The 26,645-nt window shown below is 47.8% G+C and overlaps 1 protein-coding gene across 8 annotated transcripts in view; it reads left to right on the forward strand.

Moving 5' to 3' along the window:
* Positions 1–26,645, forward strand: part of LIMS2 (LIM zinc finger domain containing 2) — a 68,282-nt gene that overhangs the window by 17,943 nt on the left and 23,694 nt on the right. Inside the window, exons 1-2 of one of the 8 annotated variants that reach the window (XM_072757467.1) lie at positions 5,246–5,476; positions 6,027–6,078. The exons of 1 other annotated variant lie outside the window; for it this stretch is intronic. Coding sequence is in view for 3 of the 7 variants with exons in the window: in XM_026015685.2 (XP_025871470.2) it covers positions 23,024–23,172 (149 nt within the window). In the remaining 4 variants the exon portion in view is untranslated. Of the gene's footprint in view, positions 1–5,110; positions 5,477–6,026; positions 6,079–10,159; positions 10,858–22,742; positions 22,839–22,906; positions 23,173–23,795; positions 23,950–26,645 lie in introns of those variants that run through there. 6 more of the 8 variants (XM_072757468.1, XM_026015689.2, XM_026015687.2 and 3 more) reach the window with 6 other exon arrangements.

Genomic DNA, 26,645 nt, shown 5'->3' on the forward strand with positions numbered 1-26,645 from the left:
TTATTTATGATAGTCACACACACAGAGAGAGAGAGAGGCAGAGACACAGGCAGAGGGAGAAGCAGGCTCCATGCACCGGGAGCCCAACGTGGGTTTCGATCCCGGGTCTCCAGGATCGCACCCTGGGCCAAAGGCAGGCGCCAAACCGCTGCGCCACCCAGGGATCCCTGAAGTAAAATTTCTGACGAAACGCTGGTTGAATAATGAGCTACTCTGATGCAGAGGCAATGTCTAGGAAGCCGGGCTTTAACATATAATCACACATATCCCTTGGAGTCTGGAAAACTGTGTGCATGGCCAAGGCTGAGCATTTTTAGGCATGATTGGAGGGGGAAAATCCAAGCTAGTGGTCTCTGGCTGAACAGGGGCAAAAACAAAAAACAAAAACAAACAAAAACAATTAGCCAAGCAACCAACCAACAAATAAAAAAAATTCCTCTGTGAAATCAGCATCTAAGACACACACACACCTTCAGTGGTAAAGGAAAAAATTCTTTGACCAATAATGGCTTATGCTAAGCCAGAGATGACCACTAAGAAGCCAGGCTAAGAGATAAAAGCAAGACAAAAATCTGTGTAGAGACATCAGAAGCTGCACACTACAGGGGAAATAGGCTTTACAAAGTTAGTTCAGCAAGTCACTAAATATATGACAAAGAAAGCAACAACAGCAACCCCTAGAGGATGAAGGGAATTAGCATCCAGAGTTGCTACAGTATAACATCTAAAATGTCAGTTTTCAACGAAACCAATTTTGAGACATGCAGTAAAGAGGAAATCGTGACCCATACACAGGAAAACAACCAATGTGAACTGCTTTTGAAGGGGCCTAGATGTTGGATTTAGTAGACACATACTTCAAAGCAGCCATTGTAAATATTCTTGAAGAACTAATGGAAGCCAAACTTAAATAATTAAAGGAAGGATAAACAACCTCTCACAAGATAGAGACTATCAACAAAGAGAAATTATAAAGAGTCAAATAAAAATTCTGGAGATGAAAAGTACAATAACTAAATGAAAAGGTTGCTGGGAGTTTCAACAAGATAGAGTAATAAAAATAATGCAATCTGTAAAATGGGGAGAAAAAAAGAAGAAAAATAATCAGAGCTTCAGAGAAACGTGAGACACCATTAAATACATCAACATATGCATAATGGAGAGAAGAGAGAGAAAGGGGCATAAAAATTATTAGGAGGAGTTGTGGCTGAAAATTTCCTAAATTTGATGAAAAGCATTAATCTCTACATACAAGAAGAATGAACTTCAACTAGGATAAACACAAAGAGATCCACACCCAGACATATCTTAGTCACAATGTTGAAAGCCAAAGATAAAATCTTAAAAGCAGCAAAAGAAGAGCAGTTCATCACATATAAGGAAAGTGCATTAAGAGTGACAGCTGATGTCTCATCAGAAACAATGAGGTCAGGGGTGCCTGGGTGGCTCAGTCAGTTAAGCATCTGACTCGAATTCAGCTCAGGTCAAGATCTCAGGGTTGTGAGATTGAACCCTGTGTCGAGCTCCACCTGGGCATGGAGCCCGCTTAAGATTCTCTCTCTCCCTTTGCCCCCATCCCCACTCCCTTCTCTCTTTCCCTCTCTAAAAAAATAAAAACAAACAAACAAAAGCTTTAGAAACAATGGAGGCCAAAAGACAGTGGTATGACATCTTCAAAGTGCTTAAAAAACCTGTCAACCAATAATTCTATATCCAGCAAAACTATCTTTTAAAAAATAAAGACAAAGACATTTCAAAAGAAAGATGAAAGAACTTATTGCTGGCAGGCCTGACTTATAAGAAACACTAAAAGTTCTTCAGACTGAAAGTAAATGACACAAGATAATAACTCAAACCTACATTTGCTTATTTCTTCTCTCTTCTTCTCTTAACTGATTTAAAAAGTAATTACCTAAGATTTATGCATATACTTATATAGCTAGCCTTTTATTACATATAGAAACATAATATGTGTCAACATTTTGAAAAAATTGTTATTTAACAATAATAGCACAAAGGAAGCAGATGAGAGCACAGCTGTTTTGGAGTAAGGTAATGACACCAAATGGTATATCAAGTCTACAAGAAGAAAAAAAAAGTCTACAAGAAGAAACAGAATCAGAAATGCTAAATAAGAAGGTTAATATAATAAACTCTATGAATGTATAATTGCTTCAATTTCATCTCAGATTTTTAAAAGATGTAAGGTGATGTAAAGTAATAATTAAAACAATGTATTTGGAGTTTACAGTGTGGATGAACATTGTATAACAATAACACAGGGACACCTGGGTGGAGTGGTTGACTGTCTGCCTTTGGCTTAGGTCATGATCCTGGGGTCCTGGGATCGAGTCCCAACATCAGGCTCCCCATAGGGAGCTTGCTTCTCCCTCTGCCCGTGTCTTTGCCTCTCTTTCTGTGTCTCTCATGAATAAATAAATAAAATCTTTTTTTTAAAAAAACAAAACAGTAACACAGAAGAGGTTAGAAGAGTTCTCTTCTCCCTTCTCCCACTCCACCCAACAACAGTAGAATATACATTCCTTCTCATGGACACATGAAACTTTCTCCACAATAGATCATATGCTAGGCCATTAAAACAAACCTCTATAAAAATTGAAAATGATTGATATTACACAAAAGTCTCTGACCACAGTAGAATGAAATTTGAAATCAATAACAGAGAAATTTGGGAAATTTGTAAAATATGCAGAAATTAAGTAACACATTCCTAAAGAACAAATGGGCCAAAGGATAGATCAAAAAAGCAATTAGAAAATATGTTGAAATTAATGAAATGGAAAACAAACATACAGGAGCTTACTGGATGCAGGAAAAGAAATACTGAGAGGGCAATTTATACCTATAAAAGTCTACACTGAAAAAAGAAGATCTCAAATCAATAGCCTAAATTTTTACCTTAAAAATTAGAAAGGGATGAACAAACTAAATCCAAAGCAAGCAGAAGAAAGGAAAAAATATATAAGAGTAGATATAGAGAAGAGAAAAAATAGAAAAAAAAATCAATGAAACAAAAAATTGGTTCCAGAAAAAAAAAAAAAAAAGAGAACATCATTAATAGAATGAAGGACAAAGGTGATACAAACTCTCAATCTTCCTTTTTAAAATTTTCTTATTTTTAAAATTATTTATTTTTTAAAGGATTTTTCTTTATTTATTCATGAGAGACACAGAGAGAGGCAGAGACAGAGACAGAGGAGGAAGTAGGCTCCCTGCAGGGAACTGGATGCAGGACTCGATCCCAGGACCCTGGGATCATGACCTGAGCCAAAGGAAGACGCTTAACCACTGAGCCACCCAGGTGCCCCTCTCAATCTTTCTGATATGGGAAAAACATTTGACAAAATCCAACACCTTTCATGATAGAACATGCAAACAATCAAGAATGGAAGAGAAATTCCTCAACATGATAAAGGGATTTATGAAAAACCCTCAGCTAATATATTTAATGGTGAAAGACTGTACTTTCAGCTAAGATTAGAAACAAGACTTCTATTAAGCAGTGTACTGGATGCTCTAGCCAGGGAAAATGGGCTGAAAAATAAATAGAAGTCCTCAAGATTGGATTGGAAGTAGTAAAACTGTCTATTTGCAGGTGACACCTGGTCTATAGAAAAGTTTAAGAAATTCCTTATGAAACTCCTAGAAACCATAAACAAGTTCAGCAGGGTTGTAGGACACAAGATTAGTATACAAGCATTAATTATATTTCTACATACTGTGAAAAATCTGTAAAGGAAATTAAGAAAACAACTTTTAGAGAATCACATCAAAAATAATAAAATACTTACGAATAAACTAAAGGAGTGTAAGACTTGTATGCTTAAAACTATTAACATTGTTGGATGAAATTAAAATCTGAATAAATGAAGAGACAACCCATGTTAATGAATCAGGAAACTCTTTTATAGTCACAGTTAGCTCTTGCCCCAGTCATTCCCAATCTCTGGCAATGAGTCATCTGTTTTCATTCTCTATAACTTTGTTGTTTCAAGGATGTTGTATGAATGGAATCTGTTACAGTATATGATCTCTTAAGATTGGCTTTTTCTAGTGGGCATAATGACCTTGAGATACATCCAAGTTGTTGTGTGTAAAAAGAGCATTTCTTTTTATCCTGCCTCTTTATGTAACTCTTGAACACTTTTAGAATTCCACTTTGAGGGATCCCGGGGTGGTGCAGCGGTTTGGCACCTGCCTTTGGCCCAGGGTGCGATCCTGGAGACCCGGGATCGAATCCCACGTCGGGCTCCCGGTGCATGGAGCCTGCTTCTCCCTCTGCCTGTGTGTCTGCCTCTCTCTCTCTCTCTGTGACTATCATAAATAAAAAAAAAATTAAAAAAAAAATAACAGTACAATTAAAAAAAAAAAGAATTCCAGTTTGATTTATCCATAATAGTATTTTTTTTTTTGGTATACCTCTCTGAATAGATGACCAGAGCCCAAGGCAGATGCTTAACTGACTGAGCCACATAGGTACTCCAGTTTTCTTACTGATTTTTAAATGAATTAATAGCTAATTAAGAAAATGTTTCACTTTAATTTCCAATATGGTAAATATTGATAGATGTAGCCCACCTACATAAAATCTCTTTGGTATCCTCAGTTCTTCTTAAGAGTGTAAAACAAAGTCCAAGAAGTTTGAGAACCACTTGCATAGATTAGTGTATTTAATGCCCACAAATCTTTATGAAGCACTCACCTTTGGTGGTGAAAGTCAAGGCAATTTTCTTCGTTCTACTTCTGAGCATTTCCCAATACAATGAAATTTTTTAAGTAAAAGATGAGAAAGAAATTAACTTAAAGTTATATCAATGATCCTGAGATTTCTTTCAGGGAAAAATAATAACTGGCAAGAAAGTGTCTGAGTAACTGTTCTTGGGTCATTCAAAGTAGTTGAGGGTTTTCTTTTCTCTGTGCCCCTTGCTGGGCTCAGGTGTTGGCACGTGTACCTGCTGTAAATAAACATCAGGCCTCCCTGGGGACTCAGGAACTTGGGTTCAATAAATGCTCGTTTTTAGCGGTTGCCAGATGAGCGCCCCCCTGGCGGCTGCCCCTTTGCTGGTTTCTCTGAATGCGGAGGGCAGCTGTTGCTCCTTTGTTCTGTCCTCCTGGCTCCTGGGCCTGCAGGGGACTGGGCTTCCAGTGGCCCGCCCCCGCAGGCACCTCCCCAGGGAGGCTGGCCTTTCCTTCCTGGCTTCCTCCCCACCCTCTCCTGACCCCCAGATGCCTCCGGTCCACCCTCCAGCTCCCGCCCCACCTCCTGCCAGGGAGAGGTAAGGCTGGAATATCTGGGGCCCTGTGGCAGCTGGGAGTCTCCAGCTGCCACCCAGTTCTTCTCCAAGTTGCTGTGCCAAGTGGGCCTGGCAGCTGCTACTTCCCTCAAAGAAGTTGCTGGCAGCACTCAGAGAAGGAAGCAACAGAAGGAGGTGGAGTGGTGACTCAGCCCTCTCAGGTAGAGACACTGTGTGGCAACCAAGTGGTGCTTTTTGCTCCTGAGATGTGCATGGGCCGTGTCCCTGGTTCTCCCTGCCATTCCCTTTGCGTCCTTTAAGAGGTCATGCTAAGGTTGGGGTAAGGGAGCAGCCCCAGGGTGGTCTGCCCTCCTGGTCTAGCCTCACACTCCGTTAGGTGGCATGCAGACGGCGGAGGCCAGTTCACCTTAGCTGGATGCTAGACCTTCTGTCGGTGAGGCCAAGTCTGGACAGGCTGGGGTTGGGGAGTGAGGTGGGGAGGGGCACAGCTGATTTTTATTCTGGGCAGGGGTTGGAGATGCTCCGATGGAAAGATTGGTGGGTTGGCTGTTCTAATGGTAAAGAGGAAGCAAAGCGAATCCCAGGATATGGAAGAGAGATGTGCTTAGGAGCAGAGAGAGGCTGGTGACCCTGCAGGTAAAGAATTGTGTGGTCATTGTGCACAAGTGATTCCTTGTTGGGTGACCCATGCTGCAATGCTTTGAGATGTAAGAATGTGGCATTTCTGAATGCTCTTTGGGGTTGTTCTAGGCCACTCTCATTCCAGACCCTTGAGATACATCAAGCCTGTCCCAGAGCTAAGGTAAGAGAAGAATGGTATTTTCTCCCACCTACCCCCCCACTTTTTTTTTAAAGATTGTATTTATTTATTTGACAGAGAGAGAGGAGGGTGAGGGAGCACAAGCAGGGGGAGAGGTAGGCATTTGAAGAGGGAGAAGCATTCTCCCCGCCAAGCAGAGAGCCCCATGTGCAACTCAGTCCTAGAACTCTGGGATCATGACCCAAGCCGAAGGCAGACACTTAACCTATTGAGCCGCCCAAGAGACCCTGGTATTTTCCTTTTGAAAGTCCAAGGCCAGCCAGTCTTTGCAAAGCAGTTGTGAGCTCCCTGGGCCTGTTCTAATTATAGGTAAACCAGACTCTCAAGAAGGGCTCTGTGTTCTCCATAGACTAAGAAAACCTCTGAGTCTCTGTCGTTTGTTCTGCAAACATTAAAAGAATTATTGGATTATGATTCCTCCATAATTGTAATCAGACTTCTTTCACCGAGCCCTCCTTGGTGCAGGAAGAAAAGAAGTAAGGTCATTTTGGGTGGTCACATGATGTGTGTGAGTAAATCACTGTTCTGAGGACATGCTCATATTTTAAAATAGAAATATTGAGTTTTTAAAGTGGCAGATGTGGGGCGCCTGAGTGGCTCAATGGTTGAGCATCTGCCTTCGGTTCAGGTCGTGATCCCGGGGTCCTGGGATCAAGTTCCGCATAGGGCTCCCCTCCAGGAACCTGCTTCTCCCTCTGCCTGTCTCTGCCTCTCTCTGTGTGTTTCTCATGAATAAATAAATAAAATCTTAAAAAAATAAAAAGCTGCAAGTAGTTGTGCTACCTGGTGGTACACAGAGGTGGGTGTGCTATGCACTATTCATTTTCAGCCAGGCTCCAGCTAGAGAATTCCAGCTTTTCCTCTGGGCGGTCCAGGTGTTTCCCTGCCCTTCCCTGGGAAGTCTCACAGACCACTTCTGGAATTAAGTTTGGACTTGAAGGAACTGGTTAATTCCAGTTATGTGCTGCTGTTTAACAATGACCCAGTTGGGCCATCCCCAGTGCTCTGAGAGGGAAATGCCTAAACCAGATCTGGGGGGAGAGACCCTTTGGGCAGAACTGTTTGGGTGCCCTCATGTCATATGGGCCATCACTAAACAGGCATGACACTGGTCCTGCGTGCTGGGAAGCAATCTGGCTCCTGCTGGGGCCTGGACCATGGCAAGAGACCCTGAGACTTCCTTGGGGCTACAAGGCCTTCTTGGTCTCCATTGTCATATGGGAGTGGGGGTTCGCCCTAGACATTGGAGAAGGCCTTGAGGCATTCTGATGCCCCCAGTTTCTGTCTTCATGCTCCTTATTAAGCCACTCTGGTCAAGGCAAGCCTACCTCCTCCCTTGGTCCCCATGAACCCTTACTCCTGCCTCAGCACCCCTGGGCATTGAGTTGGCTCAGCTGTGGCTGTCAATGGGAAAGGGGGAGAAGGAGGGTGGTGTGGGGCAACTAGGGACATGCCCTGTGAATGGGGTGCTCACAGCCTCCTGCCCTAACAGGTGTTGTGGAATCTACCACTTGTTTTTTGTTTTTTAATTTTTGTTTGTTTATTTATTTGAGAGAGAGAGAGAGAGAGAGAGCACCAAAGGGAGAGGGAGAGGGAGAAGCAGGCTTCTCAATGAGCAAGGAGCCTGATGCATGGCTTGATCCCAGGACCCTGAGATCACAACCTGAGCTGAAGGCAGACTCTTAACCGACTGAGCCCCCCAGGTGCTCCGAATCTCCCACCTCACTAAGGGTGGAATCCGAATGCTAGTGTGGCTGGTGCTCATGCTCTGGCCCCCGGTCCTTTTGCCCCCTGGCATTTCTGCCTTATTTCCCATGCCCCCGGCTCCCTGTTTTGCAGACACATCACCTTCTTTCTTCCTGACCCTGGAGCTCCCCAAGGCCTTCCCAGGTCAGGGCTGCTGCCTTGCTGTTCCACCTTGCTGGCTCTCTTCCTCATCCAGGTTTTAGCTTCAGTGCCAGTCCTCAGAAGCCTTCCTTGCCCTTTCAGTTGAAAGGAGCCCCCCATGTTGTACTTTTTTTGCAGCACTGTCCCTGTGTAAACTCACGTCTATGTTTTGTCCCCTGGTTCAGTGCTCTGTCCCAGTACCCGTATTCATGATTGCTCTTGAGTGAATGGGTGTGAGTGAGTGAATGTGTGAGTGACCACAGCTGCACAACTGCAGCTCTCTCCTTCAAACCTGACCTCTGGCTGCACCATATGAGCCTGACTCATGGCTCCTTCAATCCTTCCATCTCCAGCAGAGCTGAGCGATGCCCACAGACGCCACCGAACTCTTGCTGAGCTTGCCCTTAGCCCAAGGATGAGGCATGCTGGGTGGCTGGGTGAGCAGCAGAGGGCTCTGCTTTGGCCACAGGGACATCCTCCTGTATTCAGCAACCATACTAAGGGGGGCCGTCGGGCTTTCAGGTGGGCATGGGGTCCCCTTGAGGCAGGGAATAGGTCCCTTTGATGTTCTTCCTTCTACTTTTCATCCTTTTTAGTTTCCTATAGAACCCCGATATTCAATGAACCGGCCAGCCTGGCAGTCCATTTCCGGTGCATAGCCCCTCGCGCACCTGTTCCTCTGCATCAGCAATTGTGAAAAGCATTTCTCCTTAAAGAGGCAGATGAACCAAGAAATCATCCGTACTTTAAGCTTAATCAACCATCAAATTACAGTTAAACACTATCAGCTAAGACACAGCCGCAAAAGAACTAGCAAGTGCAAACTGCACAGGTTTCAAGATAGCAGTTACTAGGACAGATGCCTTTTCTAAGCTCGTTTCTGCGATGTCACTCTCGACTCCTCGTTCTGAATTCGCTGTTTGTAGTTGCTACTTTGCACGGTCATTTGTAGATAGTCTTTATCTGCTGCCAGGCCAGAAGTACTACGGTGTCTGGTCGGGTTGAAGGATCTTGTGGCTCAATCCTGGCTTCATAGTGTGATATTTGGGCTGCTTCCAAACATAAGCTATGCTACACGGACCAGCTAGAAATACCTGCCTATAGGTAGAGAGACTGAGGGTTTTTTGTTTTATTTGTGTGATAGTTTTCCCAGAGTAGATTCCCTAATGATTTCGTATCACAGGGTCACTTTAAAGATTTTATTTATTTATTTGAGAGACTGAAAATGAGCAGGGGGGGAGGGAGAGGGAGAAGCAGAGTCTATGCTGAGCAGGCAGCTACATGGGGGGCTCCATCCTAGGCCCCTGGGATCATGACCTGAGCTGAAGGCAGACAATGGACTGAGCCACCCAGGTGCCCCCACAGGGTCACCTTACTTTTTTTTTTTTTTTTTTACCTTACTTATTTTTTTAAAAGATTTAATTTATTTATTCATGAGAGACACAGATTGAGAGGCAGAGACACAGGCAGAGGGAGAAGCAGGCTCCCTGCTGGGAGCCTGATGAGGGACCCCATCCTGGGCCCTGGGATCATGCCCCCAGCCCAAGGCAGACGCTCAACCGCTGAGCCACCCAGGCGTCCCACAGGGTCACTTTAAACAGTTCTCTAACTTGTCACCGGTGCTTCATTGTAGAAAGGAGTGCTTGGTTCTCCTCCCCAACTTGGGCGGTTGCTATTTTCATTGTAAAGTATCTTGCTGGGTTAGTGGCTCCTCGCATGCTTCGAGGGGCTACTTGTGGGGAGGGCGCTGATCTGGCGGCTCGTTTGCAGTCAGGGCCCCCGCCTGAAGGGGCGCCCTCCGTGCTCGGCTTTCGGGGGGCGGCCCCGTGACCCAGGGGTCCCCAGTGCCCCGCGGGGCGAGTCCGCGCCCAGGGCCGCCTGTTCGAGGAAGGAAAGCATGAAGGTGACCACCTCCCCGGCCGGGCCGCACTGGAAACCGAGGGAACCGAGGTGGTCTCAGCATCCTGCACCTCTGCCCCCACCCGGCCCCGGGACAGCGCAGGGGGAGCGCCGGGCGAGCCGGCAGGGCGGCGGCGGGGCTGGGGGCTCGGTTCACGGTTATTATAACTTCGCTCCCTTTAAAAGGAAAACTATGCCTGGAATCCGGGGAGGTGGCCGCGGAGCCCGGGCGGGGGGGCACGATCCGCACCCGCCGCAGGCCAGGCTCGGTGGCCCCGGGCTAGCGCAGCGCGAGTGGCGGGGCGGCCCTCCGCCCCAGCTCGCCCCCAGCTCGCCCCAGCTGACCCCCAGCTCGCCCCCAGCTCGCCCCAGCTGACCCCCAGCTCGCCCCCAGCTCACCCCAGCTCGCCCCCAGCTGACCCCAGCTCGCCCCCAGTTCGCCCCCAGCTCACCCCAGGTCGCCCCCAGCTGACCCCCAGCTCGCCCCAGCTCGCCCCAGCTGACCCCCAGCTCGCCCCAGCTCGCCCCAGCTGACCCCCAGCTCGCCCCCAGCTCGCCCCAGCTGACCCCCAGCTCGCCCCAGGTCGCCGCCAGCTCGCCCCCAGCTGACCCCCAGCTCGCCCCCAGCTCGCCCCAGCTCGCCCCCAGTTCGCCCCCAGCTCGCCCCCAGCTCGCCCCCAGCTCACCCCAGGTCGCCCCCAGCTGACCCCCAGCTCGCCCCCAGCTCGCCCCAGCTGACCCCCAGCTCGCCCCAGCTCGCCCCCGCCTCCCCCCCCGCGGGCCGGCGGACCCCACCCCCTCCCCCCCCCCCCCCCCCCCGCGGGCCGGGCTGGGCGCCGGGCGGAGCGCTCTTGGCCTTTTTTGGGCGTCTGCCTGCTCGGTGCGCGGACCTGCTGGCTGGTGCTGTCTGGCTGCGGAGGCGGCAGAGGGGCCGCGGCGACCCCGGGCTCAGCGCGCGGCCACCATGACGGGAAGGTAACAGCCCCCATCCGCGCCGAGGCCGAGGGCGGGAGGGCGGGAGGGCGGGAGGCGCCTGTCCCCGCGGGGCTGCGGGCCGCCCCCACCGCCCCCACCGCCCCCCGACCCCCGACCCCCGACCCCCGACCCCCGCCCGCCGTTCCGGAGACGCTGCGGCTCCACCTGTCGCGGCCCGACTCCCTGCACCTGCCGGACCAGGGCCCCGCCCCCGCGGGTGAAGCTCCCGCCGCCCCACCTGCCACCCTCCAGGGCGGACACAGCTGGTCCCCACCAATGGAGAACCGGGGCTCAGGGGTGCCTGGGACTCGCCCAGGGTCACAACAAACTAAACGAGGCTTTAAACCCGCGCCGGAGACTTCTGTCGGCTCCCGCACCCTGCAGAGCTCACCTTGGAGCCCCCGGAAGCCAGGAATGGCGAAAAATGTTAGAAATGGTAAAGGGCCCATGTGCGGGCCTGGCTAGACCTCTGCGGGAGCACAGGCTGCTGGGGGGGGGGGCGGGCGTTCCCCCCGGCCTGGCCCAGCTGGGGCTCTCAGGCCCTGTGGCCGTTTCACAGATAAGGTAACTGAGGCCACGGAGGCTGAGTGACTTAGGGGGCCTGTCACATGTGCACTAGAGTCTGGCAACTGTTGGCCTCAGCAGTCCTTTCTGGAACATGGGTGGGTCCAAGTGCATGACTCAAGGCTAGGTGGGAGGGGATGGTCTCTGAGGCCCAGCAGCCCCTGTCCAGCCAAGTCCTGGCAGCAGGATGCTCTTTGACTTGGATAGGCAGCGCCCAGGAATGGGGAGCAACTGCAGAGGGCAGGGTGGTGGCCCCGAACCTGGGTGATGTGCACACTGGTCACCAGGAAGGCGGGGGCACACTGGCCTGGAGTATGAGGGCCGCTAGGACACCCAAAATGCCACGTGTCCCGCGACCCAGCGACTCCTGTGCTTCAAATGCTCTTCTCTTCCTGCTCTCATCGTGGCCTGAGTCTGTGGACACAACCAGCCTTCTAGGGCTCAGCCTTCCTCGGGCGCTTGGCAGGCCCTTGCTCGGCTCCCCTGCTCAGCCAGCTGCCTGTTGCCCACCTGGGAGCTTTTGAGGAAAAGAAGGGAAAGAGTGAACTAGGAGCTGCACAAACCAGTGTTGAGGTTGGGTGGAACGCATGTGACGCAGAGACTCAGGCACCACAGACACCCTAATAAGGCAAAGCCACATGCTGCCAGCTTTGGCAGCAGCTTCCGCCCTGGTGGCCTGTACGGGGTGAGGAGAGCAGAGACCGAGATACCTTTGTTTCCATGGCAGGGCTCCTGTCACTCCTGGGTCCCTTGGGCCTTTGGGCAGATGAAGGCCATCAGGTCAGCCGACAGACAGCCCAGCAAGAGAAGCTGGGAGGCAGGCGGGTGGTGGGAGCAGGGTCAACCTGCCCTGCCTTGAGCTGCAGGGGTCCAGAGAAATTCTGGTCATCAAATGACACACAGACCAGAGTGAACCTTGGAAAACACTGGGTCGAGTTTTTCCTTGTAAAGTCACATTGCTCAACTCAGAGAGTTAGAAAAAACCCAGAAACAGAAATGATAACGGGAACAGAAAAAGAAAGGACACACCCACAGTTCCCCTCCTCAGAGATGCCCCTGGGAATATTTTGGTGGCCTGTTTCTTTTCTCTTGGTGTATTTTCCTGCTCATTTGTTTTTCGCAGCTGTGAGCACTCTGGGAGCATAGATTTACCCCTCCCTTGAAGTCGGCCTGCCACATGCAGTACCCAGGCCAGGACTGGTTCCCTCTCCGTCCACCACAGGCATGGGGCCAGGCCAGCTGAGGAATGGACACCCGCCCCATCCATTGGTGGGGGGGGGGGTGGGTGAGGTTTTTCCTGTCCCGGAAGCTGGAGAGTTTCATTTTTACTCTATCGCGGCCACCTTGACCTCTGCATGTCCACGGGCCCCATGAGACGCCAGGATAGTTCTCACACCCGGATCCTGGTTCTCCACCCATCCACCCGTGCTGCCTAGAACCAGGCTGACCTTTGGAAACGACCCTCTGATTGTACAGCTCACACACCGCTCGGGCTCCCCCTGCCAACTGTGTAAAGTGCCAGCCTGTCTACAGGACCAGAGCGAGCAAGGCCAGAGGGAGGGCGGTGGAGAGCCAGTGAGGTAGCCCAGAGTGCACTTTGGGAACACACCTCTGGGTGCTGTGCAGAGAAAGGGCTGCTGAAGAAGAGATTGCATAGGAGGTCCACAAGGGAGGCTCTTCCTCAGCAGCCTTGGGGACAGAGAAGAGGAGCCGGACTCGGGGGGCCTGGAAGGCGGAATCTGACAGAGAGGATGACTTCCAGGAGGATGCCCAGTTGTGGTGGCAGGCACGGGCATCGGTCTAGTTTGGGTCATGAAGGATTCGAAGAGCCGTGGCAAGTCCCAGAGGAAGCCTCTGAAGCTCGGTAGGGGGCTGAGCAGGGACAGAAGGGTAAGTGAGGCCTGGAGCCGGGGTGTGGTTAGGGAGAGGCCATGCTGTGGGCTGGAAACTCAGTCCTGGCAAGTGGCCCCAAGGCTCTGAATCTTGAAAACACCAAAGTCTTTGTCCCAGCTGAAGGGGCCTTTGACATCACCACTGATCTCCAGGGAGGATGTTAAGACCCGGGCAAGGTTACACCCCTGCTTGGGGATGCGGCCTGTCAGCGGCAGTCTTCCCATGAGCCTGGGACGTGGCACGGGCCGCCTGGGAGCTCAGTGGCTTGGCCTGCTCTAAGGGGGACTCCCACCCACCATGTGACCACCGTCTGTTGAGGTCACCGCGTTCCAGATCCTGAGCTGGGTGCTCACTGGGTGCAGTGCAGAGTGGGGCTGCTTGATCCCTGCCCTCACATCCATCAGCACTGCCACCCTCGGTGCTCTCAACCACTCCCCACCTTTCTCGAGAGGAAGCCCCGTGGCCCCCCTGGCAGAAGAGCCACCGTAAGCTAGAGTGGCAGACAGGATCCGGCGCTAGCACATAGAGCTGTGTGGGGCAGAGGACAAGTGCCACATGGCTGGACCCCGAGCCCAGGCCAAGCCAGGCACCACCCATGACCCCCCAACTCCTCCCTTTCCCTCTGCTTCCAGTGTTGACTCTGATGCTGCGAGTGGAGTGCGGTGGGGGGACGGAGGGCCTTATCTACTGTGTGTCCAGTCCCTGGCTGAAAGTACCCCTACCTCACCTCACCTCACATCACCAACATGAGTCGAACTGGTTCACAAAATTCCTGACAATTTAGCAGTTAGCACTTGGGACCTGGCAGGAGTTGGCCTGCGCCCTCCTTATGGAGAGGGGCCAGGCTTTCCATGCACGGTGGCTGTCCCGCCTCTCGGGCTGCGTGGCTTCGCGTCGCTCTGCTCTATCTATCACGTGCAGATCATACCTAAATGTTCCTTAGGTCTTCATTTCCAGGCAGGGTGGACAGAGGGAGGCACCTTCACTCTCCTTGTTCTGTTTATTCAAATCTTAAATTTCCAATGATGAATATTTACTCAAGATGATGTAAGAAGACAAATATGTTAATGAGATACTCCGTGAGAGGACAGTGTGTCACTGAGATGACATGACTGAATGTATGGTCTGTAAAACCAAACGCTGATGCTTGAGTTTTATTTTTCTTTCTTTTAATTTTATTTAAATTCAATTTGCCAACATATAGCATGACACCCAGTGCTCAGCTCATCATGCGCCCTCCTTAATGCCTGTCACCCAGTTACCCTGTCCCCCCAGATGCTTGAGTTTTAAAAGAAGAAAATAAAATCGCTCAAAATCAGATTTCATGTAAGTAAGAAGGTTGGAAAATGTCATTCGTCTGAGGCATTCCAAGGGACCTAGGCTCTCAGTGCATCCAGGCAGGAGGTGTTGGTAGGGGGAGCTGGCTCCGGTGGAGAGGCTGTTTGCGGTAGTGTTGCTGGCTGCCCTGAGGACGGTGGTGGCCACCTGGCCTTAACCTTGCTGGTGGCCCTGGCCTCTGTCCCTGCCTCTAGTAAGCTGTGTAGTTGTATTCTTCGCTACACCTGTGCATTTTAAACATTTGTGATATAATTCACATACCATAAAATTCACTATTTTATTGTGCACAATTTAGTGGATTTTAGTACATTCACCATTTGTACAACCATCCTCACTAATTCTGGGACATTTTTGTCACCCTCCAAAAGAAACCCCATACGCATTTGTAGTCAATCCCCAGGTTTTGGCAGCCAATAATCTGTTGTTTGTCTCTCTGGATTTGCCTGTCCTGGATATTTCCTATAAATGAAATTATACATTATGTGGCTTTTTTTGGCCTGGCTTCTTTCATTTAGTGTACTATTTTCAAGGTTCACTTACATTGTAATATGAATCAGTACTTAATTCCTCTTTTGGGGACGGGGTGCAAATAACATTCCATTGCATGGATATACCACATTTTGTCTATGTGTTCATTTGTGGTGAACATTTGAATTGCTTCCACGTTTTTGGCTTTTAATAATAATGCTGCTGTGAACATTTCTATATATTTTTTACTCTCTTGATCATATACTTTGGAGTAGAATTGCTGGATGACATGGTGATTCTATATTAAATTTTTTGGGGAATTGCCAAGCTGTTTTCTGAGTAACTGCATACTTTACATTTCCACCAGGAAACGTATGAGAGTTCTAATTTTCTTCATATTCTCACTAACACTTATTGTTTGTTTCAGTGGGTGCAAAGTGATATCACACTGTGGTTTTGATTTTCATTTCATTTCATTAACAAATTGTCATGTTGAATATCTTTTCACATGCTTATTGATACTGGTGTATCTTCTTTCTAGAAATGTTTATTCAGATTCAGTGCCCATTTTTAAATTGGGTTGTCTTTTTATTGTTGGATTTTTAAGAGTTTTATTCTGGATATGAAACACTTATCAGATAAATGATTTGCAAATATTTTATCCTACTCCATGGATTATCTTCTAACTTCCTTGATGGTGTCCTCTGATGCACAAAAGTTTCCAATTTTGATGAAATCCAATTTATCTATTTATTCTTTGATTGCTTGAGTTTTTGGTGTCATATCTAGGTGTTACCTAATCCAAGGTCATGGAGATTTGTACCTATGTTTTCTTCTAAGAGTTTATACTTTAACTCTTATATTTTGTTTTTCAATCCATTGTGAGTCAGTTTTTATACATGGCCCAAGGTAGGGGTTTAAAACCATTCTTTTGCATGTGGCTATTGTGGTCCTAGCATCATTTGTTGACAAAATTATTTATCCTGATTGAATTGGCTTGTCAGTCGTGTTGAAAATCAGTTGATCATGGATGTATGGAATTATTTCTGGACTCTCAATCCTATTCCATTGATATATGTACCAGTACCAGACTGTTTGATCATTACCACTGTAACTCTGTAATAAGTTTTGAAATTGGGAAATGTGAGTCCTCTGACTGTTCTTTTCCAAATTGTTTTGGTTATTCTGGGTCTCATGCATTTACATGTGAATTTTAGGACCAGTTTGCCCATTTCTATAAAAAAAAGGCAGTTGGAATTTTGATAGGGCTTGTGTTGTATCTGTAGGTTAGTTTTGGGGTGGGAGGAGGTATTGTCATCTTAACAATATCAAGTTTTCCAATCCATGAACATGGGATGTCTTTCCATTTATTTAGGTCTTCTTTAGTTTCTTTCAACAATATGATATAGTTTTCAGTGTATGAGTCTTATGCTTCATTGGCTAAATTTATTCCTAGGCATTGTATTCTTTATGATGTAAATGGAATTGTTTTATTAATTTTATATTCATATTGTTTGTTGCTAATGAGTTTTGTATATTGATTTTTTCTTTTTATCCTGCAAACTTGCTGAACTCATTTACTAGTTATAATGTTTTTTCTTGGGGTTTAAGGTTTTCTGTATATGAGAGTATGTAGTATGCAAATATAGGCAGTTTTACATCTTTTCCAATCTGGATACATTTTATTTCCTCTTATTGCTAATTATCCTTGCTAGAACCTCCACTGCAATGTTGAAAAGAAATGGCAAGACCGGACGTCCTTGTCTTGTTCTTGACCTTAGAGGGAAAGCTCTCAGGCTTTTACCATTGTGATGTTAGCTCTGGGTTTTTATATGGCTGAGGAAGTACCCTTCTATTCCTAGTTTGTTGAGAGTTTTTTTTTTTTTTAAGATTTTATTTATTTATTCATGAGAGACATGGGGGGGAGAGAGAGAGAGAGAGAGAGAGAGAGGCAGAGACACAGGCAGAGGGAGAAGCAGGCTCCACACAGGGAGCCCAATGTGGGACTCCATCCGGGGTCTCCAGGATCAGGCCCTGGGCTGAAGGTGGTGCCAAACCACTGAGCCACCCAGACTACCCTGTTTTTCTTTTTTATCATGAAAGTGTGTTGGATTTTGTCAAGCACATTCTCAGCATTCTTGTGATGAATTGCATTGATTTTGGATGTTGAACCAACTTTATATCCTAGGTCAAATCTCATTTGGTCATGATGTGTAGTACTTTTTATAGGCTGCTAGATTCAGTTTTGTTGAGGATGTTTACATCTAGTTTTATAAGTGATATTCCTCTGCAGTTTTCTTATGATATATTTTTCTGATCTGAGGTAATGCTGACTTCATTGAGTGAGTTGGAAAGTGTTCCTTCCTGGTAGATTTTTTGAGATTTTGTGAAGGGTTGGTGTTAATGCTACTTAAACATTTAGTAAAATTCATCAATAAAACCATTTGGCTCATCTTTGTAGAAAGATTTTTTTTTTAAGATTTTTTTTTTTTTTTTTTTAAAGGGCAGCTTGGGTGGCTCAGCGGTTTAGCGCCACCTTCAGCCCAGGGCATGATCCTGGAGACCTGAGATGGAGTCCCACGTCAGACTCCCTGCATGGAGCTTGCTTCTTCCTCTGCCTGTGTCTCTACCTCTCTTTCTATGTTTCTCATGAATAAATAAATAAAATCTTAAAGATTTTTTTTAAAGTAATCTCTACATCCAACGTGGGGCTCAATTTCACAACCCCAAGATCAAGAGTTGCATGCTCCATTGATGGAGCTAGCCAGGTGTCCTGGAAGATTTTGATTATGAACCCAGTCTCTTCACTTGTTATTGGCCTATTTGGATCTTACATTTCTTGCTGATTCAGTTTTGGTAGTTTGTATCTTCCTAGGTATTTGCCCATTTCAGCTAGGTTATTTTATTTGCTGTAATTTAGTTTGTATATAATTGTTTACAGCATTCCCTTACAGTCCTTTAGGTTTCTTTAACTTCAGCCCCATCTTTCATTCCTGATTTCAGTCATTTGTGTGTTCTCTTTTTTTCTTGGTCAGTCTGGCTTAAAGGTTTGTTAGTTTTGTTGATCTTGTCAAAGAATCTCTTTTGATTTTGTTGCTATTCTCTATTTTCTTCCTAATCTCTGTTTCATTTATTTCTGTTTTAATCTTTATTATTTCCTCCCCTATGCTTGCTTTGAGTTTAGTTTACTCTTCTGTTTTTGTTTTTTTTTTTAAAGTGGAAGGTTAAATTATTGATTTGAGATTTTCTTGTTTAATATACAACTATAAAACTATTTTAAAGGATACAACTATTTAAACTATTATACAATTATTTTTTAAAAAAGATTTTATTTATTCATGAGAGAGGCAGAGACATAGGCAGAGGGAGAAGCAGGCTCCTGTGGGGAACCTACTGTGGGACTCGATCCCAGGACCCTGGGATCATGACCGGAGCCAAAGACAGATGTTCAAACACTGAGCCACCTAGGTGCTCCCTGAGGCTCTTTTTATGGCCCGGCATATGTCTACCCTGGAGAATATTCCATGTATACTTGAAAACATATATTCCGCTATTGTTGGATGGAGTGTCCTATAGATGTCTTTTAGGTGTAGTTGGTTTATAGTGTTGTTTATGTCTTTTATATCCTTGCTTAACTTTTGTATAATAGTGTATCCATTAGGAAAGTAGAGTTTTGGGGTGTCTGAGTTGCTCAGTCAGTTAAGCATCTGCCTTTGGCTCAAGTTGTGATCTCAGATTTCTGTGATCTCAGGGTCTTGGGATCAAGCCCTGTGTTGGGCTCCCTGCTCTGCAGAGAGTCTGCTTATTCCTCTCCCTTTGCCCCTCTGCTTCCCTCCCTCTGGCTTGTGCTCCCTTTATCTCAAATAAATGAATAAAAATCTTTTAAAAAAAGAGAAATTGGAGTATTGGAGTCTCCAACTATTATTGCTACATTATCTATTTTTATTTCATTCTAATAATTTTTGCTCCAAGTTTTTTGAGTCTGCTGTTAGGTACATATATGTTTATATTTGTTATTTATTTTTGATGGATTGACTCTTTTATAGAAGGTCCTTTTTTGCTCTTGTAACAATTTTTGTCTTTTTTTTTAAAGATTTATTTATTTATTTAGATAGAGAGAGAGAGAGAGAGAGAGAGAGAGAGGCAGAGACACAGGAGGAGGGAGAAGCAGGCTCCATGCAGGGAGCCTGATGTGGGACTCGATCCCAGGACTCCAGGATCGTGCCCCCGGCCAAAGGCAGGAATTAAACCGCCGAGTCACCCAGGGATCCCCCAATTTTTGTCTTAAAGTCTATTTTGTCTGATGTTAGTATGGATAGCCACTCCAGTTCCTTTTCTTTCTTTTAAAGATTTTATTTATTTATTCATAGAGAGAGAGAGAGAGAGAGAGAAAGGGAGAGAGAGGCAGAGACATAGGCAGAGGGAGAAGCAGGCTCCATACAGGGAGCCTGATGTGGGACTCGATCCCAGGACTCCAGGATCACGCCCTGGGCTGCAGGCGGCGCTAAACCGCTTCGCCACTGGGGCTGCCCTCCAGTTCCTTTTCAATTGCTGTTGGCATGGTGTATCTTTTCCATAATTTTACTTTCAAACTATTTGTGTTTTTTTCTAAAGTGAATCTCTTATAGAAATTATATAGGGGGGATCCCTGGGTGGCGCAGCGGTTTGGCGCCTGCCTTTGGCCCAGGGCGCGATCCTGGAGACCCGGGGTCGAATCCCACGTCGGGCTCCCGGTGCATGGAGCCTGCTTCTCCCTCTGCCTCTGCCTGTGTCTCTGGCTCTGTCTCTGGCTCTGTCTCTCCTTCTATCTCTAAAAAAAAGAAAAAAAAGAAATTATATAGGTAGATCATGTTTTTTTTTTTAAATCCATTTGCTAATTTCTGACTTTTAATTGGATAATTTAATCCATTTGCATTTAATGTAATTATTTTACATTTACCATTTACAATTTTTTAAATATATATTTTAAGTCTTTTTTGTTTCTCAATTCCCACACTATTATTGCCTTCTTTTGTAATGAATTGTTTTATTAGGCTGTTGTAGTTGGGAAAAATAGGTTTATGAACAAAAAGTACATTTATATTGTATTTTATTTTTATCTATATAGTAACCTTTACCATGTCATGGTTAAATATACTTTGCTGCTTTTTATTTCTTCATGAGGATTCACTTTTTTTTTTTTTTTTTTTTAAAGATTTTGTTTATTCAACAGAGAGAGAAACAGCACAAGCAAGGGGAATAGCAGGGAGAAAGGGACTCTGGGATCATGACCTGAACCAAAGGCAGATGCTCAAGAGACTGAACCATACAGGCGTCCCTTTTTATGTGGATTCAAGTTATTGTCTAGTGTTTTTTAATTTCATCCTGAAGGACTCTTTTAGTATTTCTTTTCAACTGCAAAATTCCTATTGGGTCCCCTTTAATAATTTCTCTTTATCAGTATTCTCCATTTGATGTGATATCATTCTCATACTTTAGTTTTTTAAGGCATGGTTTCCTTTAGTTCTTTGAACATGATTAAAATAACTGATTTAAAGTCTGTGTAGTAAGTCTAATATTTGGTCTTCCTCAGGGACAGTTTCTGTTGATTACTCCTTTTTGTGTGTAAGGGTCATACTTTTTCATTTCTTTGTACATGTCATAATTTTTTGCTAAGAACTGAACATTTTAAATAATATGTGGCAATTCTGATATCAGATTCTCCTCCACTCCTCTGAGTTTCTTGTTGCTATTTGTTGTTTGTTTAGTAACTTTTCTGATCTAATTCTGTAAAGTCTGTATCTCTGTCATTTGTGACTGAAGTCTCTGCCTGGTTAGTTTAGTGGCCTGCTAATGACTGGACAAAGTTTTCCCTTGATGCCTGAAACCAAGATGCCTTTCAGTCTTTGCTGAGGGACCTAAGTGTATGTTGGGGCACACCTTCAACATGCAACTGGGCAGTTACAAGTCTGCGTTAGCCTTCACTCCTGCTGCAAACAGGCCCGAAGGTCAGTCAGAAGTAAGAGCTTACGACCTTCTTAGTTCTTCCGTGAGCATGCAAGCAGTCCTGGGCTTTTGCATGGTCTTCTAGATTCCCAGAAATATGTTGGTCCTTTTCAAAGCCCCTAAGGACATCTAATTCCTCAGTTTTCCCTTTTAAGCTTTTGATTAGTTTATCATTGCCCCCACCGTTATCCATTGCCAATGGCAACGACAGCTATGATACTATAGGCAGCTATAATAGTAGTACCTTTGAAAAAAAAAAACCCAAGAGAGGTTTTTAACATTGGGTATGTGTGAATGAGGTTACATAAAAACAAGACTTTCAGGTAGAGTCTTCCAGAGAGTAAAGGTTTGAATGAGTTCCAGCCCTGCCTGCTTCTTAATTACTGGGAATGTGGGATGTTATTTTTCAAGACAGCCATGGAGTTAGGGTATAGGCTGTCAGGGACTAGGATAAGTTAAAGCATCACAAAGCTCATTGTTCTTACCAAGATTCAACTGATTTTTCTTGACCAAATGTTCCTGGGTTACTGCAAAACTCTTGTTAACTTACAGAGTTCTGAAAAAGTAGATTCTGAGAATTTTTGCTAGTTTTTCATTGTTTTTATGAAGGGACAAAATTCCAAAGGTTCTTACTCTGCCACTTATGCTGATATCATTCTTATTATGTTTTTGCAACTTTGTCCTCTGGAGCCAGAGTGCTGTCTGGGGACACTGAAATGGCTCCTACACCCATTTCTGCAAGACAGGTTGCAGAATTAGAGGGACAGGGGACAAGGCTGTGCAGAGAGAGATTTGGGATTTGGGCCTAATTAGACTCTAATTTCCCTTTTCAACTTCTAACCCCTGGTACCTCCTTTTACAGTACATATTTGTTGAATTGATTAGTACTTGGTAACCTTGGACTTGAATTTCATTTACGAATTATGATGCACAAAACACTTGTGGCTGTAGCCTCCCTTTCTGGTCTGTCTGCAACTGCAGAAACCCTAAATAAATGTTCCCTCCTTATTTTTAAAATATTTGTTTATTTTTAAATTTAAACTCAATTAACACATATTGTATTATTAGTTTCAGTGGTAGAGTTCAGCGATTCGTTAGTTTTATATAACACCCAGTGCTCATTATATCATGTGCCCTTCTTAATGCCCATCACCCAGCTACCCTGTCCTCCCACCTTCCCCTCAAGCAACCCTCAGTTTTTTCCCCATGATTAAGACCCCCTATGGTTTGTCTCCCTCTCTGATTTCGTCTTATTTTATTTTTCCCTCCCTTCCCTTAGGATCCTCTGTTTTGTTTCTTAAATTCCACACGTGAGTGAAATTATTAAATGTTCCCTCCTTAAATGACACTGTAGTTCCAGGTGAGTTCTGGGTTCCAGAGTTCAGAATTCCCCCAAGGGAGAGGCTGAGTGAGGCTGGTAGGAGGAGCCTAGGCCCTAGGGCACTGACTTCAAGGTGCTATAACAAAACTTTCTAATAAGCTTTCTTAAGCATTCAGTTATCCACATCAGGGAGTGGGAGGTGGTGATCTTTGTACTCCCACTTTGGCTCCTCCAGCCTCAGCCACTGTGTCCTTTTGCCCCTTTAAAAAATATTTGTTGAATTGATCCGTACTTGGTACTTTTGGAATTGAGCTGCATTTACAAGTTATACTGCACCCAATGCTTGTAGTCGTCTGGCTGTGTTTTGGAGCTGACCCCAGGGTGATTAATGAGTTTGGATTTGCTGGGTGAGGTATGCTTCTTGGTATGTGGGCCCGGCATCTAAGTGCCAATGGATTCTCTCCAAAGTCTCCCTCCACCTCAGTGTAGGAGGACCAGCGCCCTGTTGTTCAGAGAGATCGCTACTGTTTTCTTTAGAAGGGCAGAGGAAGACACTGCTCGCGCTTTCTGACCTTACTAGAAAGGTTTTTCAGGGAAATGGAATCCATTTTAAAGATCTCCGTGAGTGCTCTGGATTCTCATTTCGTTGCAGACCAGAGTGCCTGCTCGGCCAGCAGGGACCACAACTCAGATGCCGGCCTGGGGTGTTTGCACTTGGATCACGATAACCCTGCCTATCTCTTTAGGTAAAAATGCATGGCAGTGGCGCCTTCCTGGCAGTCTCCTGTCGGACTCTGCTTCTGCCTTCCCTGGCAAGTTGGGGGGATAGTCTGTTGCTGGGGGTTTGACAGCATGGACCTTGTGTGGGGGCTTGGCAGTTTGTCGGTCGGGTCTGGGGAACCAGATCCTGCCCTAATCTGGGTCTCCAGGTGGCATTTGCAGCACAGGCTCTCTGGGGAGGGAACGAGGCAGGGTGTGGGCACGTGTGGGGCTTCCTCACCAGCTTCTTAACTGTTTCTAGGATCCCTAAACCAGGTCAGTCCCATATGGCCCTCCTGCAGGTCAGGGGGCTTGGGGTTCCCTTCTTAGGTCCCTCTCAGCCTGGGACCCCCGGCATCCTGGCCTGCCACTAGGGACCTGCTTCAGGGCTGTTTGGGACTCTCCCAGCCAGTCTCCTCCCCAGCCAGGACCCGGCCCTGCCAGCCTCTGCTTTCACTGTGCCGCCCCCACAGGGGCAACAACATCCTTTGTATTTGGAGTTGACTCTGCTGCCCTTTGGAGATCGCTGTGTGTAACGTGAGCTCCCGTGCAGAGCGTGCAGAGCGGTGGGGGGAGGCGGCCCTGCACTGCCCTGACCCCGGCCTGGGGAGGGAGGAGGAGGAGGAGGAGGAGGCCGAGGAGGAGGAGGAGGAGGAGGCGGAGGAGGAGGCCTGCAGCATGGCAGGCCGGCTGGGCGCGCTCGCAGCGTCCGGGCTCTACCGGCGGCGCCGGCACCCACAGCACCCGCCGCCCCCCGTGCCTGGGTAGGTGGCCCCGCGGGCGGTTGCGGGGACAGTGGCCGGAAAGCTGCGGCTGCGGCCCTTCCCCCGACGCCCAGCCTGGCCCTTGGACGGCCAGACCCGTCCCCCCGCCGCGTAGGGACAGCCCCGGGCTGGGGATCAGGTGGATCAGGTGGATCAGGTGGGGTCGGGCGCGGTGGAGCCTGCGGTGGAGCCTGCGGGCCCGACGCCCTCTGGGGCCCACGACCCTGCCAGGCCAGGAGGCTGCAGTGTCAGGGCCCAGTTGGCCCGAGGGAGCCCCTCGCTGCTTTCACACCTGTCGCTTCACTGCCGCTTTGTAGATGGACACACTCAGGGGTCAGGGGACTCGCTGCGCATCACTAGTCAAAAATGACCGAGCTGTGATCTGAAGCCAGTTTGGACCGACCCTAAAATCCGAGCTGCTTTGTCTTGTGGAGAATTGCCAGTGTAGACAACGGATGAAGGCCTCCTTAGGGGCGGGAAGGGAAGCCTGTGGGGCTCGGGTTGGCCTCAAGGCATCTGAGAAGAGGAGCTAACCTGGGGTGGGGAGGGGCCGAGGGGGCAGAGATGGCAGTAGAGCCCCTGGTGTGTGTGTCAGGCTGGGTGCTGGGCTCCAGGGGCTGTCTGGGTGGAAACTCATAGTAGAAGGTTGGGGACAGAGGGATGAGGGCTGTGAACTTGGGGTCACTGGCCCTGAAAGTGATGAGTGAGACCCCGGAGGAGGAGGTGGGGGCGGAAGGGGGGAAAACCCTGAGGGTGGGAGGAGGGGGTGGGGAGTCAGAGAAGAGACAGGGAGCAGCAATGAGAGAGGTGAGGGGGGATCTGGAGGATCCAGGGAAGAAAGGACGTCCAGGGACTACTGCTATGCAGGGAAAATCCGGCCTCCTTGAGCTGTATCCCCTCAGGCAAGGCACCTTCTGGAGAGGTGATTGGGACTGAGCTACAGAGACATCTGGGGTTCAGGACGGAGCAAGGAGCAAGACATGGGGTAGAGGGCTGCAGGATGGGCTCCCATTGCACACCTGGATTGCAGTCCCCTTGTGCATCAGGACAGGGGCTGGACAAGCCCATTACTCAGGTGAGGAACCCGAGGCTTAGGACGCCAAGAAACTCACCCGAGCGTGGCAGTGCTGGAAGGGGAGCCCTCCTCAGTGGGCCTGTGGATGCCCTTGGACGTGCGTGCGGTGAGATGTGGTGCAGAGAACGGCGGCCAGGACACTGATAGGCCGGAGGCCAGGCTGGGGAGAGAGGTCACAGAATAGACTCCGCACAAGAACAAGGCCGAGACGCAAGGAGCGCACCGCGGCGTGGTATGAAAATCAGGCCTCAGGCAAGTCCCGAGCATGCGGGCACGTATGTTTATATGCTACTTGTCTTTATTTTTCTGTGCGCTGCTGGCTCATGCCCTTCCTCGGCTCTCAGTTACTGGTGGGATGGTCTTAAAGCACACCTGCCTGAAAGCAAACGAAGCTGCTAGAGCAGAGAGGGATGGCTGAAGCTTCAGGAAAAGCCAGCTAATCTCCCATAGGCCCCAAACAGACTGTGAAGATGTTTCTGAGGGTGTAAGTGCGTCGTGCATAGCAGCCTAAGGCAGCATTTAGATTTTCCAGTCTTCCCAAGGCTGAGCATGGGCGCTGACTTTGTGTAAATTCTTTTTTCCTGTGCGTAGCCAGGTGACTCCGGCTGCTGGCTGCTGGCTGGCCTCGTGAGGGGGTGGCAGGGAGGAGGCCCAGGCCGTGCGGGGGGCAGCTTCCACCTGAGCTGCAGAGGTCGTGCTGCAGTGGGACCCCCCTTTTTTCCCTGCACCTGGAACAGTGCCTGGGCCCCGAGTAGGTGCTCAGTAAAGACCTGTCAGATTAAGGAAGGACGGGATGCTACCGGCTGCCTGTTATGGAGCGGATGTGGGCTGTGCTTGCAGGTGTCACCTCACTTAATCCAGCCATGCCGGAAGGTGGCTGTTGCTAGCTAGTTTTACAGATGAGAAAGCCCAGGCTCAGAGGGTACTTTGCCACAGACCACGGAGTCAGGGAGCACCTGAGCCAGGTCAGCCCTGGTCTGCCTGGCCGTGGAGTACATGCACTGGCCTGATTGCTACTCAGGTCGACATGGCCTCAATAACACTGACTCATTCTCAGGTGTGGCCAGCCCCTGTCTGTTCCCAGGTACCCACTCTTATCTTTCTAGTCTCGGATGGGAGGGACGCTGAAGCAGGGTTGATTTTCTTTTCTTTCTAGGGTCTAGGATTGCTTTTCTTTTCTTTCTTCTTAAAATATATATATATATATTTTTTAATTTGAGAGAGAGTGCAAGGGAAGGGTAGAGGGAGAAGCAGACTCCCAGCTGAGCAGGGAGCCTGATAGGGGGCTCGATCCCAGCACCCTGAGATCATGACCTGAGCCGAAGGCAGATGCTTACCTGACTGAGCCATCCAGGTGCCCCAGGATCTAGGGTTGTTAAAAAGAAACTACAACAGAGAGTCTTGGATGGCTGTGCCTGTATAATGCCACCAGGAGCTGAAGGGACATGGTCCAGTCCCTATTGGCCCTCTCTGTACTTTGGTTTCCTTATCCAGAACCAGCAACCTCTCCTCAAAAGAAGTGGGTGCAGAGAGGGCTCCCCCACCCCATCCCAGGCTAATAGTCCTTGTAAAGCTCAGTGACATCTCATCACCTAGTGACATCTTGCACAAGCCCATAGAC

This window comes from Vulpes vulpes, chromosome 5, assembly GCF_048418805.1.
Source record: "Vulpes vulpes isolate BD-2025 chromosome 5, VulVul3, whole genome shotgun sequence".
NCBI lineage: Eukaryota > Metazoa > Chordata > Mammalia > Carnivora > Canidae > Vulpes > Vulpes vulpes.